Source organism: Melanaphis sacchari, unplaced genomic scaffold (genome assembly GCF_002803265.2).
Source record: "Melanaphis sacchari strain LSU unplaced genomic scaffold, SCAv2.0 Contig73_pilon_pilon, whole genome shotgun sequence".
Classification (NCBI taxonomy): Eukaryota; Metazoa; Arthropoda; class Insecta; order Hemiptera; family Aphididae; genus Melanaphis; species Melanaphis sacchari.
This window is the reverse complement of record NW_020271525.1, coordinates 3,702,734-3,721,915: the sequence shown is the minus strand read 5'-3', so window position 1 is coordinate 3,721,915 and position 19,182 is coordinate 3,702,734. Positions and strand designations below refer to the sequence as shown.

The window sequence follows — 19,182 nt, the reverse complement described above, 5'->3', positions numbered from 1 at the left end:
ACCACTTTCATGGGTCTGGCTGTGCCGCTGTTGACGCCAAAACCCCTCCAGCGTGGAGCTGCTCGGGCTATATAGTTGTGCAACAACTATAACGGCGCTGCCTACCTGTTACCGTATGGACTACAACACACTAAAAACTATGACGGGCGGTAACGGCAGTGGTGGCTAGATATATAGAACTTTACAGGAATAGAGAAAAGAGAAATTGGTGAATGAGTAGAGGAGAAAAAGGACGATGGAAAGAGTAGGACGAGAAGGAGTAGAAGCAGGACGTGTAGAAGCAGGACGAGGAGGAACAGGAACAGGAGGCGGTGACGACTAAATATACGTCGACTGTTTGCGGTGCCCGGCGCCGGCGCCCTATCATTGCTTGGGTGTTGGCCGTCGCCGTCACGGGAAACTCGCGACCGACACGACGCTCACACGCAAGCATACACACTCAGTGTCACACCGTCCGAGCCAACAGACGATATCATGGCGAGGCAGCAGCAATTCATCTTGATCGCCGCGATGATCTTGTGCTGCTGTGGTGGCAGCTTTATCGTTTCCGCACTCGATCTCAACAAACTGTATGGGCACATACACGCGAAAAGGAACATAGGTACGTAACAATTTTCTTCTTTTTACTATAATATTAAAATAATAAACGCTCGTCATGGCTGATATGACAAATATATTTGTGGGTATACGTCCCTGGGGGGTTTGTCACACGTCTGTATAATATGCATAATAATTACCTATTATTCTGTTTTCCATTTATCTCCGACCACTTCAGTCAGATAAGCTTTCATCGACTTATGAATATCACATAATTACATACAATATAAAATTATCGTAATAATTTAATCCAAGAACTGGCCATAGAACTCATCATTCTGCTATATATAATACTGTAATAATATTGTAAACACGAAAAATCAAAAGTTATGCAAAAATGTGTTTAAATGATTATACATTATGGTTATTTAATTCACCAATAAAATATAGTTTATGATACTTAAATCTGAATTTAAAATAGAGTACAAAATTATACTATTTACGATACTGCACAAAACTTTACAATATACTATAAATATTTAGATTTTTAATTTTAAAGTTTAGTTATAATATCGTATGTTTTAATTTTAAAATATTAGATTTATTATAAAATTGGTAATCTAAATGCACAAAAATATTTTTTAAACACTTCACGTTACTGTAATTAAGTTTAAAAAGTTTTGAACACGAGGAATTCCAAATAAATTTCAAATAGCTTCTTTTTTTTATCTATAGTTAAATTAAAAAATCTAGTGAACCTTGATTTTATTTAACTGTTCATTTTTTTTTTTTTTATAAAATAGGTTATATAAGTATGTAGAAAAAAAAGAAAAAGTATAATTGTAAGGAAAAATTGAGTGTTGTATTGTTTGGTTTCTGTATGGGATATTGGAAAATCATGAATATAATGTGTAGTTAGCTCAAGACATCACCATTAATAAATAATTTTTTTTATTGCTATTTTTAAATTAATATGAAAAAACTATATTATAATATCATTAGATCAGTCAAATTTTTTGTTTAAATATAAATAATAATTCATTTAAAACAAAATTATTTTTATTGTTATTATTTAATTTAGAAATGTATACGTAAATTAATGTAATAGTATTATTTCTAAAATTATTTTGTATAAATATAAATCTATTATTTTTTAGTATCATATATTTTATAATACGCATTAATTTTGAGTTAATATAATTTTATTTAATTTGTTGTGAGTAGTAGTTTTACTGATAATCAGTATCAATAGTTACGAAGTTTTAATTGTTTTAATTATTTTCAACTTAATTATAAAAAATGTATGCATGTTAATTTTTCAGTTAATAAGACTCTTGATAAAAACATGATTTAAAACTCTTGGATATTATATAACTGTTAAGGAAGTCACTTTTACACTCAATTTTAACAATGATACCATTGACGGGGTGTTGAATATGCAATTTCACTACACCGGTGTGTAGGATTACAAACAACAATGATTCTAATCGTCTTACTCATATTCGTGTACGTCATAAACATTCTGTTGACAGATACGATGAATAATAAACTAATGGTTAGTTTTTAATTTAAAGACAAGTACCAACCATGAATAATAAACAACACAATATACTGATATACTTAATATTTCGCACAAAAATTAATGTGTTTACTTAGGTATTGAATAGTCCTTAAGGTCTGGTGTGTGAATATAATAAAAAACATATAAAACTTCCCATGATATTGCATGGAAAACTTATAGAAATACTACATTTAATATTATAACCACTCACTTTAACAAATACCAATAAAAATTAATATATAATTCCAATTATATTAAATTTGTATATAGGTACGCTTCATTTTACTTTTATTTAAGTAGGTAAATTCAATCAATAACAATATATAGGTTTATTCTGAGACTATCGAATATAAGTTTCATTATGTATGAATTCATTATTAAGATACTTGTTTTGAATTATAACTAAGAAATAAAAAATAATTATAATATAATATTTTTACAAAACTTTTTAGATTAGATAAATTTATCTTAACTAACCTAACATTATTTTACAAAGTATCACAATATTCTATTAAATCTTATAACTTCATTTAAAATGTCACAAATCTACGTTTTTATTTATTTTAATATTTATACAAGTTTCTTAGTTAATTCTAAAAAAAATATGCTGTATAAATTACATTTAAAAATAGGTGTGGTTAACATACTTGTTACATGACCCGTAGGAATTCACACGCAATCGATTAATTCATTTTTATATTCTATCATACATCAGTATTTTTTTTTAATTCAGCTTAACCAAAATATTTTTTTAACAAAACCAATAATAATTTAAAAATAATTTATAAATACAGTTATTTACTTAAAATTTTTATGGTGAATATATAAATAAAATAAACTTAATATAGCATTTAGTAAAAGTCATTAATTGACCAAAACACGTAATCACGTCTAAATAAATTTGTTGGTATTCTTTTTTAATAAGAACTTAATTTATATACCCTAACTTAAGTTGTGTAAACTAATGTTTTCTAACCTATTTAGCGCAACCCAGTTTTGTTTGATGGATCACGCACATATTATAACTTTAAATTATATAATTACATCAGAAATAATAATAGTGTAACAATAAGACTAGAATTTATTTTTACGATTCTCTTGGAAAAAGAAGGGTCTAATACTAATTAATTTGAATTATTTAATGATAATGATCATGTTAATGATTGCATTATTTATAAAATACAATTAAAAGAAAATTTTCTTTGGGTGTAATACAATTTATTCTTTATAGAATAATTTTTCCATAGTTTTTATTACTCATTTTTTCTTAATAATGTAAAATAATATACAATTAAAAGTATGTTCAAATAACCTTACGGTTGTGTCTTGTGTAATGATCTATTAAAAAATATTACATTTATTTTAATTTAAACTTATAAGTAAATCTTTGTTTGGAGTAAAACGATGTTTTGCCTTATTCATTATTCTGCAAGTACCACTTAGTTTCAGTCAGTAAGTGTTCTCGACAATACATCACAATAACAATTTGCACACAATTTTGGTACAAACTATAAAAATAAATAATACTTTCAAGTAGGTATATTATATGTATACTGCGTACATCATTTATTGAATAGTAAAATACAACGTCTCATTAAATACTTGTATTATTAATTTATAATAGAATTAATTCAAATATACTAAAATAAAACAAATAAAAATAATTTTACTTCATATTAATTGATAGTATATAGTTTAACATTTTCGAAATTATTTTTAACATCTTTTAATTAATTTTAATTTAAAGTTCAAGGTCTTATGATTGTCCAAAAACAACTAGACTAGGTATATGTGGAATTAGGTTAAAGATCAAAATCGAAATGTTTAAACACGTCCAAATGGAAAATATTGGAAAGATAAACATAATTATTTATATATTTTGGTTAGTACAGTTTAGACACTTAAAAGTTAATTTTAGTAGAGTTATTAACCTTCAAAAACCAACAAATTTAAAAAGTTTGGAAACTGATAAACTAAATTAACCTTAATTTACAATTTAAGCTAATGAAACATGTGACAAAAAGTTTTTCATTATAATTTTATACAGGAAACATAAGTTTTTCTATCAATAAACTTGTTAAATTTATAATATAGTATTAACCATAGCTTAAAATTATTAAAAATAATAATTATGTCACTTTCAGTAAATAAACTTTATATATTAATTATGTAAAAAAAAATAACTTATTTTGTTTATATTATCTACTATAATATTTAACTTTAATATTATAATTTAGTCAAAACATAGACTTGTAAATAAACATATTACAAATTAACTGAATTTTAAATGTATATTTATTGTAATTTATTATATTGATACAAATGAAATTATTTACCGTAAAAAAAGTATACATCCTTAGCTAAAAATATTAAACGATCCTATAAAATATGTATTATTGTAGAAAAAAACAAAATAAAAATTACTTGATAACTAATATATTAAATATTATTACTTACTAGACTAACCTTTATAATTCATTAACATTTAATTTTTTTTTTTTTTTTTTACAACTTGAAATTAAACTTTTTATTTTAGTATACATTTCATAACTAGTGAAAATGATCTTTTATGAATAATAATTATTTATTACTTACAAATAGTATTCATAAAAAACCTTTAGGTGTTCCCGTGAGATCTGAAGGATTTTATGCTCTTTGTTTGATTTTAACAAAAACATTTTTTCTTTCATCGTAAAAAATATTTCTCAGCACTATTTTTACTTGAAAATTAAAAATTATTATGATTATTTTATCCCAAAAATTATAATTATGAAATACTATTAAGTGTTTTTTTGCATAATAGATTCTTTTATAATGTGTCTTATATAAGAATAATTAATAAATTTATGCTTTTCAAGTTATTTATATAAATATTTAAAAATAATAAAAAGAATTTTAAACATACATGTAAAGGGAATGACATAACGTGAATTATAATAAAAGATAAAAATGTTCATTTTTGTTTTTGAATTTTGAATTTAAACTACATATTTAATATAAAGTTCGATTTATTTACAGGTATTCAATTATATAGCTAATAAAATATTCTTTACTCAAATATTTAAAGTAGATAATAATAATATTATTTAAAAAAATTAAATGGAATTTGTATCAGCTTATCCAGTGCTTTAAATAGATTAATAATATTAAACAAAATCCATTTTTTTTAAATATAACACTATTACTCGTAATTGAATACTAAAAAATTATACAAATCAGAATTTGAACAAATGTGTTATAGAAGGATTAAAATGGGAGTTAGCGCATACTTACTAGATCGTATATGATATATATATATATATATTTATATATATATATATATGCTATATTGACGTTGTGTTTTTAATTTATTTATCCATTTTTATTAAGCTTGTAGTTGTTAACTCAAACCTAGTAATTGTATTATACACGAGTGCTGATTTCAATAATAATTACAACATTGAATCTCTGGTAAAAAAAAAAAATGTTCATGTATAATTAAAATACATTTTCTACGCCAATTTTATACTGTCCAACAAAATATTTAATTAGCACATATTGCAATATATAATTTGTATATGAATTTTGCTTATGGTATAGCCGGTAGGTATACACTATATGCAGGCACAAAGATGATTTTTGAATGGCATAAACAACCGTGTTCTGTTCTACTCACAGATAGCAACAGTAACAAATGTTTATGATGATTTAATAGTTATTTATTTATTTTCTCTCTCTCTTTCTCTTTCTGCTTTTCTTACTCTCACACACGTACATATGAACATGTTAACACACATACACATGCAAATAATGTATACGCACTGGCAATATTACAGTCTTATCTGTCGTCATGATAATATAGTCAAATTATCATAATGTTTAGTTGTCTCTTATACACGTAACATGTGGTGCGAATAAAAGCTACTTTATATATATATAATATTATACGCTCCGGTGGTGGTTGCATTGTTCGCTAGTATATTTTGCGTATGGTCGGCAGCGAAGTAAAGACACTACACCAACTACTGTTGTATTATACCATAATAATATCATAAATAAACATAAAATGGAAAAAGGTTTTTCGGGTGAATACGTTAAACAGTGATATTGGCTATAGCTACTTGCATTGAAAACTATTGCTGCGGGATACAAAAACACATGGATGAAAATCAAGAAGCGCTTGTATGCGTCAAATGCGAGTGTCCCCGGAATTTTGAACATACCATAATTGTGTAGATAAATAAATATGTTTTGTTTAAGTAAAACAAATAAAACATATTTTCATTATTATTTTTGTGTATACTCACTGTATGTTTACTATACCGGTTCGCGTCAATATACGTATAGACACCCGAAAAGTATATTATCATCATGATGACAACTGGGAATTCATATTCCTCTGATGATTTCACGTTTTAGATTAAAAGAAAATATGACATATACGTGCGTCATAGCATGTACGCGCACAGGATCTTAGTATTACAAATATACTTTTTATTTATTATTTTTTTATTAATATTGTTATTATTACCAACTGTTTGATAGAAATTTGACACCGATATCAAAAAACAACCATCTATGACATCCACGAAACCTTTTTCAACGAAAACAAACTTAAATTGGATTTAATAAAATAAAAACAAAATTCAAATAGTTCAAATGTGTATCTCATTTCTATGATTATTATTTACTTCGACGATGGAAAATAAAAAAAATTAAAAACCCATTTGTTTGCTCCTTCATCATATTATAATTGAATTTATAAACCAAAATATTAATTCTTACCGAAAAAATAGTAATTTAGAGTTCAAACTAATTTTACTTCAATTACATTTCATGCAATGCAGTCGTTTTTGTTAAAGATTTTAATAAATGTGTTTGGTATTTTTAATTATTATTTATGAAGGTTATTATTTATTTGATCATACTGAACGATTTTTTTTAAAATTGCAGAATAATAACAATATTATACTTCAGATCATAAAATATGATATGAGAATTAAAATTGTTACTTAAGATTTATTTTTAATTTCAAATTAACAAAAGTTCGTATTGCTCAACTATTTTAATATATGATATATGGTAGTATAATATCAAAAATATTAATTTTTGTTTTTATTTTAAAATAATTTTTGTTTCTTTAAACTTCCTAAAAATATAATTTCTATTAAATATTATCTTAAATAAATAAATATTTTAACTATATTTTGGGTAGTTTATAATAAATTTACTATAATAATTGGCACGTCACTATTGTCAGCTCAAAAATTACAGAAACAGAATACGTATTTATTATATTATAACAAAATATGGTGACGTATAATATATTGATTTCAATAACAAAACAGTTTTTTTTTACAGCACTATTAGATAGGGTGGAAAAGGTCATAAATGAAAAGTACTTCTAATACTTAATATGATATACAACTATTCTGATGGACTGAATATTATTTAATTAACATAACTCACAATATAATAATGTTTGTCAAATTCAATTCACTTAATTATTTATTTTCTTTTTCTTTTTTATTTAATTTCTTTAATAATAAAAAAAAATAATATTTAACAATTTAAGTGAAATGAATTTATAAAATAACTTTGTAGTAAAATGTGTTTACATATTGACATGAGCACATACACATTATTATGGTAAAAGTTTAGTTATAAACTGTGTCTGAGCTTTAAATTGTAATTTTCATTTGAATGTAAGTTTTAGCAGGTATATAACTCTTATATGGTGTTTGTCAAAAATTAGAATAATACATGTATTTACAATAATATAGTTTTAAAGTTATTTTTAATTTTTGTTAATTTAATATTAAAATACATTATTTAATTAACAAAGTAATAAAATGACATAAATATCTGATCATTGAATATAATTTAAGATTCTTTTACATGTAGTATTAATGCGTTATTAATAAATGTTAAATAAATTCATAAATAAATATATGTTATTTTATATTTAAATTTTACATATTTAAAATATATTTAAAAATAATTTTGTACAAATAATAATTGATATTAAATACCTAACAAGTGTTAAAATATTTACATCAAATGTTCAATTATACTTTAAATAACACTCGATATGAATAAACCCATTTTAATAATAAAAATGTTGATATGTTTAAACTTTTACTAAAAATAATATTTAAGTAAGTACTGTTAATGATTATGCTAACTATTGTAAAGGTATCGCAATTTTGTATATTTAAACGTTTGAACAAAAAACAATTATCAAACTATTTTTTACACTTATATTTTAATTTTAATTTAAATGGCCAGTCGAAAAGCTTTTATCAAAACCACTACTCGTATAAGCTTAAATAATAAAATATTTTGTTGAAATAAGTTTTAGTACTACTATAAAGAAATAAAATGTATTTATATTAACATTGAACCTTTAATTATTATGTTTTTAATAATACTATATTACATAAATGTAAAATTATGCACTATGTAGGTACTTAAACTTTTGATGAAATAAATTCAACATGGTTATACAATCTAAACATAAAATTAAAAAAATTACTTATTTTTTTTATACACGATAGACGATACGTATAATATAAATACAACATACTAAAAATTAAAAATCTAATTTAATTACATGAATTTATTTTTTAAAACATAAGTATATTTTTTTTTTATTTAATGAACGATTTTATTTGTATTGCTATATAGATAATATTTTTAATAATATTTATGTATTTACATTTAATATTACTGAGTATTTGTTAACAAGATTAAATACAACAATACCAAAGGACTTAAATCTTTATTATACTAGGAAGATGGGAGATTTTGGCTCCATACTTTATATTATACCTTATAAAGCTACGGTATTAAAGTATTGGTATACAAGTAATAAATATGTATGTATATTGTTTATTTAATAAATTTATAGGTATAACCGTAAACTAGATCTATAAATAACATGATTTACAAAAATTTAATAATGAACTAATATTTTCTTTGTTTTAATTATACAATAATATAGTGATATACACCATGTATATATATTATATATGATACTAAATTATTAGAAAAATATAATGTCTTATTTGATCATAAATAATACGTGTTATTATCTTTAGTAACGGAAAATAAATTATTATTTTTAAAATATTTCTGTGATCCTGATTCAAAAATTCAACTACCTTTAAGTTAAGTTATTGAAATTTTTGAAATTGTATTTTTTTATTAAATATAATATTTTATCAAATTATGAACAAACTGTTTATTTGACATTTTAACAATCATTGATTAAAAGATTATTAAATATATAACCAATAATAACTAAAATAATTAAAATATTAAAATTCAAATAAATAATTTAGTAAATTATAATTATCTAAAAATATTATTTACATTTTTATAATTAATACAGAGGATTTAAATCATTTACTTAGTTTACAGTTTTTAAATAGTCAAAAGTTCAGTATTACGCATATTAATTTAATAGTTTTACAACCATAATATAAAAATTCATAAAAAATTTTAATAGTTATTCTTATTTGCACAGAAACGTGATTTAGGTTATAAAATACCGATAATTTATAGTCTATGCTGTTGAAAACTGATCAAAATATTTTGACATGGTTACGAGAACAAATATATAAAAACTGTCAACAGAAATTTAATTTATCATAATTTAGCTTGCTTTAAGAGTTTAAAATGTATTTTATTAAATCTCCTAAACTTTAAACTACACAATAATCAATTTTAATGTAAATACAGAGCTACTATTTTAATATGACCGGATGTACCATAGTGGATATTATACACGAAAATACTAAATTTCTATTGTATAATAATTTATTAATTTGTCGATTAAATTAATTAGGTGTACCTACCTCTCCATAAAATGGTTTGTAAAAGCAGTCTAGAATCTCAACAACTATTAATTATTCATAACAAGCATTGAGGAATGTGGCAAACCAGTATTACCCAAGTTCATAATAGAATCTATACCCCCTCTGTTTCAATGTTTGCACTGTATTCGTTTATTTTTGGCTATAGGTCAGCGACACTCGAGTTTAATTTTGTAGTTATGGTGACTAATTAATACAAAAGCCACCACCAACACCTTCGTTGAATACCTCGTTTCTAGTTAATACCCGTTATTAAATTACAACATAATATCATACTTTTAAAACGGTAGACGTTATTATTGCAAAATTAAAATTACGAATATGATACTAAATAATATGTGCACCCAACCCTACACCTTCCACCTTCCAATTGGAATGCCAATTATCATAACTGCTTTGTATAAGATCTGTGTTAAAACAATTAGTTTAAAGGGCGTTTTATTTTTTCCAAAGCAGACAGTTCTCTAGTATTTTCTAAAATATCAAATTAATAATTTATACAAAATAGGATGTATCACATCATTCACATCGAGTTGTGGTTTGTAGTTAATATTTAATATGATAGCGGTATTGGTCACGCTTAAATATTTATAACTCCAACAGTATGATTATAAAATACTAAAAGATATTCTTGTCTCTAACAAGGTGAAAAAATATGTATTTTTATAAATTATTAAGTCTAGTCGGGATAAATTCTAAATAACGTGTCACTTCAAAAGTTTTATTGAGTATTGCTTTATTCCATATGGTTTCGAACGAAAAACTTTTTAATTAGGTATTCAAGAATTTTACGCTAAAAATTGGTGTGCGAAAACCTCTATATATGAAACCTCATAACGGACCAACAAACTATACATCATAATAATAAATGATTAAGTACAATAATGGAATTTACAAAATAATGTTGTTATACCAATAACAGGTAACAATTTTAAATAACCTTACGCAATCATTGTGGTATTCATTGGTTTAAAATATGGTGTGAGCTATTAACGGGTTCAAGCAAAATGTTAATTTTGATTTGACATATTGTTAGACAAGGTAATATTAGGACAATGCTGCACATAGGAGTAACTTGTACACATCATTATATTGTAGTTTAAAAATAAGAAATCGAACCTTAGGTAAGCAATCAATAAAACCAATGACAGCAAGTGACGGATGTGAGTTTTTAAATTTAAAATTGTCTCTAAGATAAACTGCAACTATTTTTGTATAGTGGTCGGTGGCGATATCCGAAGTATAAGCGAATATATTTTACATATTATAATATTATGTCTAATACACAATAAGTAGCAAAAAATTAGTACCACATATAAATAGGTATATAACCAATATCAAAAAAATATATTTTTGTGAGCCAAATATATTAAGTGAAAAAATTTCAACCTTTATAAAAATACGAGTATCTACTTAGAAAATAAATTAAATTGTTTTTCATGAAATTTACATTAATTTCTATGTGTAATGCGTTTCATATGAACATCATTTTTTCAAGAGACAATATGCAGGTAGACTTTAGAAAGAAGAAAAAAATTATCATTTTAAACTTTGATGAATAAAGATAATTAATTCATAATATACACATAAAAACTAATTGATAGAAATCACTTAATAAGAATATAATTTTTACTAAGTACATAAGACATAGGTACTATACTTATTATTTCAAACAGTTAAAAAATAAATTCAAAATTATTGGTTACATAATATCATACAAAGTTTTATTAATAACAAACGTTCAAATTCATTTTAGGAGAACCATGCCACCCATATGAACCATTCAAATGTCCTGGAAACGGCGCTTGTATTTCTATTCAATATTTATGTGACGGAGCACCCGATTGTCCAGATGGTTATGATGAAGATGCCAGACTCTGCACTGCGGGTATAATTGCTGTATATTTATCTAATGTATATTTTAAAATCTAAATTCTAGTATTCAAATTTTATTTTGAAGCACAATAAAAAAATTTGGTCATTGATCCTCTATTTACATTTTCTTTTATCGTTTAATATATTAAATTATTTTTAAGTACATATGTAATAATTGTTGAAACATAAATAATACCTGATTATTATTATTATATACTAACGTATTTCAAAAAATAATAAACAATAACTACAAAGTTTCTTAATCTTTTAATGAATAGAAATTTACTTAATTATATAATCTCCTGTAACATGCTTGATAATTACTGCAAGTATTAATATGACAAAATAGTTTATGATACAAAAATACACTTAAATTCCATTTTAAACTTGTTTTAATATAAACTTTAATACACTAATTACACATTAACTTGCAATTGGTTTTATTTTTTGATTAATTTAAGCATAATTAACTTTCTATTTTAATGAAGTCAATAAAGACTATGAAATACGTGCATGTATATAATGGTCAATATCAACTAATTTACTGAAACGTCCACTAATTAATTTGAATTACCCAACTGTAATTATGTATGCTTAATTTACTACTTTATATTGTTATTTGTTACCTTAATAAATAATTCTAAATTCCATTTTGAATAAACTTAATTTTAAATTCAGAAATCTGGACTATATAAGAAAAACTATTTTTCTTATAAATCACAATTATCGAAAGATTTTCTCTATAACTATAAAGTTCAAAAAGTTTATTAGATTATAAATTATAAATTATACTTAAATATATTTCATTTAAGTGTGCATGACTTAGCAAGTATTAACATAAATTAGTTAATATTATGGGAAATTAATGCATAGGTATTTAAGAGAACTTAGTATCTATAGAAATATTACTGATAAAGCGATAAAATTTAATAGGCATAATTTTTTTAAAAATAATAAATTAATAATGTGAAACCTCCAAGTTCCAAAAATGATTAACAATGTCTTAAAAATCATACTGTTAAATTACATACTTTTAGAATTACTTTTAAAGTTATTTAATACTTATTTAACTATATTCATTTCCGTCGAATCCCAAACGTCTCCCATCTATTGTTTGCTTATTTCCAAATGGCTCTCGTCGAAAAAAGTGTACAAACAGGTATAATTGTATGATTGCAAACGTTAAATAATTTTTAGACATATGCACGCCTATCTGATCGAAAGAAAAAAACAAGTGGTCGTTAAAAAAATCATTTACTAGTTTTCATCAAATAAAATAGCACGCATAGACTATATAAAAAAATTTTGCCCAACAAATTTACCCGATATATGATTTTTTTAATATTTTTATTTATACAAACATTTTTTACATAATTTATATTTTTTAAAGTTAAAAATTTAAAATTTCATATTATACTATAAGCTTTTTTTATAATTTTAATAATTTACTTAACGTACACCAAGACATTTTTAACCATACCTCTTTTGAGACAGTCCTAAGTCTGTATAAAGTGGGAAGAAATTCGTGTTTTAAAAAACCTGAGCAATTTAGGAATTTATCTGATCGTTAGATCTTTTTAGACGAGAGCCGTTTGGAAATTGACTTTTTGTAAAACGGGAGCTGATTAGAGAAACGAGGCCAAATGGGCTATGATCTTCATTTCATGACAAAATATAAATTTACATAATTCAGTGCTTGTTTTTATATAATTAACGATTACATTTTGCAACTCTACCTAATATTCTTAGTCATATAGTATGTAATCATTGGTACAAAGCAGTTTCTTGATAGAATTCATAATTTAGATTAAATATTTTTTAAGTCTCAATAATTATAATTATGTAATAATTGATAACGATATAAATCAAAAAACATTAATACATTATAGTCAATTTGTATAACTAAAAAATAAAATAAATAAACTATAAATTTACAGTTCACAAAATTTTAATATTTTTTATCATATTTGATAAAAAAAAATCATTATTGTTCAACATTAGGATTTTTACATAGTCAAATTTAAAAATTAGAATTATTTAAACATAATATAAAGTAATACAATTTTTAGTTGATTACTTAAATATGATAATTTATATTACTTGGATATCATGATGATATGATTTTATATAATTTTCAGCTAAGCGACCACCGGTTGAAGAAACGGCAAGTTTTTTACAGTCACTTTTAGCTAGTCATGGACCAAACTACTTGGAAAAATTATTTGGCAGTAAAGCAAGGGATGCATTGGAGCCATTAGGAGGCGTCGAAAAAGTTGCAATCACTCTTTCTGGTATGTAAAAAGATAGATTACAATCTTAAGTCAAATCAGTTCAATAAAATATCGATTAAGTCGAATTAAATTTTTAAATTATGAATAAATAAAAATATATATTATATTTATGATTAACTAGTGCTGGGAAATATTTTTAAAACTTATAGTAACTATGCTTATTCTTATACTTAATATTATATATATTTAGAAATATTATCTTAGAAATTCGAGTGGCATTGTTTTATTCTTTGATATTTTTGTAACACTGATGATCAATATGTTTCCTTTTTGTAATTTCGTATTTATATTTTTTATTAAAATCTTAATGATGATTATCACTAATCGAATTATTATTTATATTAATTATAAAACTATTTTATTTACAATCTTAGTACTCAACTGATTTAATACAAATAATTTTAAATATAATTAAAATAATTTGGTGCCTAATTTAAACCCGTATATCAAAATAATTGCCAACACTAATACATACAGTTTATGCGTAACGAATCTAAATTAATATAAATAAACTTTATTATCAATACTCTAAAATTCTGAAATTATTTATAACATCAAAAACATTGGTAATTAACAAATAGAAATAGATACTTGATACCAAGCAATACGATTTTTGCTTTACTCATATTAACGTATCTACGTAATCCAGTGCCATATTTACTATTGGTTACGGATTAGTGTATTACTATATATTTTAATACAATAAGAAACCATTACAAGTTTAATATAAGCTAATAACAAAAAAAATTGTTAGATGTTTATTTATTCATTTTTGAACTAAAAATTGTAAAAAAAGATATTTGCGCTGTCTGTCTGCAATCGATCCATGTATTCCAATCTTAATAGGTCACAACTCCCAATACAGTTTTTTACATTTTCATGAAATATTTATGAGGAATTATTTTTATAAAATAATCTATTTTGCCTGCGATTAATCTGCCATAAGTCGAGATTCAATCAATAATTCTTTTACTAACTGAAAAAGTTTATGCAAATAATAAAATATATTGAACAATTCTTCACTTCGCTACATTGAATAATGTATAAAATACAAGTTTATGAAGGTAGATATGATCGACTGTTATATAAAAATTAAAATGAATTTTCGGATCATGGTTTTTAAAGAATAAAATAATTCAACAAATATCCTTCACATCTATCAATGATATCATTGAGCACATAAATTAGGTAGGTACTTTATATAAGGTATATAATATATAATAGAGAACTTTATTCCAGTTCAACTCGTGATTTGAACTTCTTAGTGGTTAATGATTTACTCACTATTATAAGGAAATAGAACCAATATTTTTTTTTAATTATTCATTTTGAATGTTTTTTATAGACTAAGTTTTGTTTATAACTGTTTTTAGTATGAAATTCCATCCCCGTTTTTACACGATTTCAATAGTATAAATATGTAGGTGCCCATCATACCAATACTTAGATATTATCACTTATCAATCTATGGTAATTTTTGAACAGTTATATTAAATAAGAATTTAAGAATATAACATTTACGTAAGTACACTAGTAATCAAACCAATAAATAGTATTATAGTCTGACATTTTTAGCAAACATTTTTTCTATCTAGTATTATTGAATGTCGTGTTTTAGTTCTTGAATTTTTTTTTATAATACTTTATATTTTTAGAAAAATTGAAGAATAAGTAAGTCCTTTCGTACGAAGTTCACCAAACAGTTAACTGTAAAACATAATATTTTAATTTATTGTAATGCCACATTAATTAAAATTTCAAAACAAAATGCAATTTTACGGACCAAATATTATCAGCTTCCAACTTTCATCCTAAATCGATTAAAATTTAAAAAAGAATCAAATATATTTGATAATTTTTTTTTATTTTCTGATAGTTTATAAATTCTGAATTATAATAAAAAAAACCTGTTTTCAGAATAGGTATATACAAATACACATTAGATAGCTGTAGAAAGTATATATATTATAATTTATAACATATCACCATTAAAAAACAATTAAATATCAAAATTTTTAATTATTAGACATTCACGTGTAAGGATTTCTGGTCAGGCGAAACGCAAATATTTTTTTAGTCTCACTAAACGCTAGTAGTCAAACTAGCTCTACATATAATAAATAATTTTATGCAAAAAATAATACATAGTTTTGCAGTGTATTGTATAAACTTTGTTACAATACTAAAATTATATATATTTTTTTTTTTTTTTACTTTTATCTATTACAAACATTTTTAAAATACAATTATTGCATGCACCATGTAGGTACTATATTAGAGATATACATTAGAGATAACCAAATGTGGTCTGTCTATAACAGACTTAATTTTATACTTGAATTTGAAATATATCTACCAATTAAATCACTATTAAATAAAATATTCAAAACTTTAAATGATAGCAATTAACAGAATAGATTAAACTATTACAATGAATTATAATAACTTAAACTATTTTATGGTATAATTGCTATAAAATTAAATTATTAGCCCCATAATTCCAATATAGTTTAAATTATCTTCTTGTAGACTAAAAATAAACAATAAATTCAATAAATATTTTGAAATATTCGTATACTGTTCAAAATTGCAAGACATAGATACCACCTATATCTAGAGCTGTCACCTTTATTGGTGGATAGATGTCAGATATAATTATTAATTACTTATGTTTATTATTTACTTAAAAAATCATGTTTGACATTTTTTGTTGAACATTTCAATCGTTTTTTTTTTCAAAAAAAGCAAAAAATTCTTTACAGTTTACTTTATAATATAAAGTTGTAAATTTTGTAAATTTCTTACAATTTTTTTTTTTTTTTTTTGACGGAAAGTAAATTTTCTACTATTAAAAATGTTGACATGTCTGATAATTTTTATTGAACAATTGAATACGGTATTTAGTGCTGATCCAGACAAATATTAACAATCAATTTAAAAGTGTATCATATAAAAAGCTTGTTAACCTAGGAAATTACCTAAGTCGTTTTCATTGTCTATAATTTTTAATTAATGAAGAAGTCAAAGTTGTGTTTTTAAAGTTAATGGACTAAAATAGAAAAAAATAAATAGAATTACTGAAATAATAAAAATAAAAATTTTAAAATAAATTTATTAAAATATTTAGAATAAGTTGGCTAAAGATTCAAGAATTTACATGTTTATAAAATTAACTTATTACGACTTATTTTTCATAAAATTATAATTACTATAAATTATAATTAATAACTACCTATGACTTTGAATATTTTTATGGCACGTTCTATCTATAAATATATTATAACTTATTTTAACAATATTTATTACTATTATTATTTAAAGTGTTAGTTTAGAAAAATGTAATGTGGTGTAAATCTTTTGATTGCCAATTATACTCGTAAGTGATATAAAATCTATATGAGTAAATTCATTCTAAATCATATAATTTTTTTTTTCGGTATAAGCAATGAGTTATTTGTAAATTTTCTGTGTTTTCAATCGTTTGGACAAAATTATGCAAAGTTCTTTTGCCAGCTGATTTTACCTTTATAACTGGGGAATTCGCGGGTGATACTCCAGATTATACTATACATGATAGGTTATTCTGATAGAGTTTAGATTAGATATTACATGATAGAACTATAAATACTATTTTGGAATAATAATATAACTAGCATAAATAATATATAATAAATTGAATAATTTTTTTTTCAAATCAAAATAAAAATATTAACTAAACAAAACAGTGGTATTTCATTTATACATAAATGTATAATGTGTATTTTATGTTTATAGAATCACAAACAATCGAAGACTTTGGCGCTGCTCTCCATCTAATGAGATCTGACTTAGAGCATTTACGTTCAGTGTTTATCGCCGTCGAGAATGGTGATATTGGCATGTTAAAAAGCCTGGGCATCAAAGACTCCGAACTAGGCGATGTGAAGTTTTTCCTCGAAAAGCTAGTCAACACCGGTTTTCTAGATTAATTTACTAATAAAATATCGGATTTGTATACAATTATAATATCCTCTGTAATTTTCTATTCCTATTTATATAATTACCTTTATAGGTACGAATATCCATCCAAAATTTAAAAAAAAAACCATTTATTATTTCGTCCACTCCCATCGTCACGAATTCCATTCCCAAACATAATTACCACAATTATTTTCAGTCAATTAAAACGAACTATAATACTTTACTATTTTAATCGTATACATTCGGTTTTGATTCACAATACATATCAAACATAAAGCTAACACAAAACATATCATATAATGTATAACTTTAAACATATCTTTTTAATATCAGACGTTTATTATTATTATTATTATTATTATTATTATTATTACTATTAATATTATCTAGTTATACAAAATGTATTACATTAAAAATATATCATTATAAATATGTGTTGAATATATCATTTGTCTTAACAACGCGTGCCCGATGAGCCATTATACATGTTTATTACGTTTGGTTTTTTTTTTTTTTAATAACGCAATTTTATACCCGGATTTGCTTGTTTATTATTGTACAACTTTTTTCATAATAATTATTATTAAATTTTAATCTCAACTTCTAAATAACGTTTTACGGCCAGACTCCAAATTTTAATTACGGATAAAAATATATTCATAATATCTGTCCAACGTAAATACGTGATGTATTGGTAATAACCGACATGCCAAGTATTTTACAGCGCCTAAAGCGCCTGTACTTTTAAATTGTTTATATCATAGGTATCAGTGTTTTCTTTAAAACTTAATTATTATAAAATTTTTAATATTTATTCTTACATTGTTTAAGGTACATCGCAGTAGTAATAATTACATTTTTATATTCCCGTTTCATAACTTATAATAACTGGTATATAATTCACAGGGTGTTTCAGCTATATAATGTAATAAAAGTGTACATTTTACGTGGACGTTAAAAAAAATAATATTTATGTGTTTGGTGCGAAATTCGCTGAATATCACAAAGAAGAAAGAAAAACTGCAAATATTATTTTGAATTATAGACAAGAACTTAGTATATTTTATGGACAGTATATAAATATTATTTTATTTTCTCTAAA

General features: G+C 23.5%; 1 protein-coding gene across 1 annotated transcript; it reads left to right on the top strand.

The window, feature by feature from the left end:
- The first annotated feature begins 392 nt into the window (after positions 1-392).
- Positions 393-18,436, top strand: LOC112600916 (IDLSRF-like peptide). The gene is made up of 4 exons (XM_025348267.1): positions 393-601; positions 11,711-11,842; positions 13,968-14,120; positions 17,895-18,436. The coding sequence occupies exons 1-4, from the start codon at positions 475-477 to the stop codon at positions 18,086-18,088; spliced, it is 606 nt and encodes a 201-aa protein (XP_025204052.1). The 5' UTR covers positions 393-474; the 3' UTR covers positions 18,089-18,436.
- Positions 18,437-19,182: the final 746 nt, after the last annotated feature.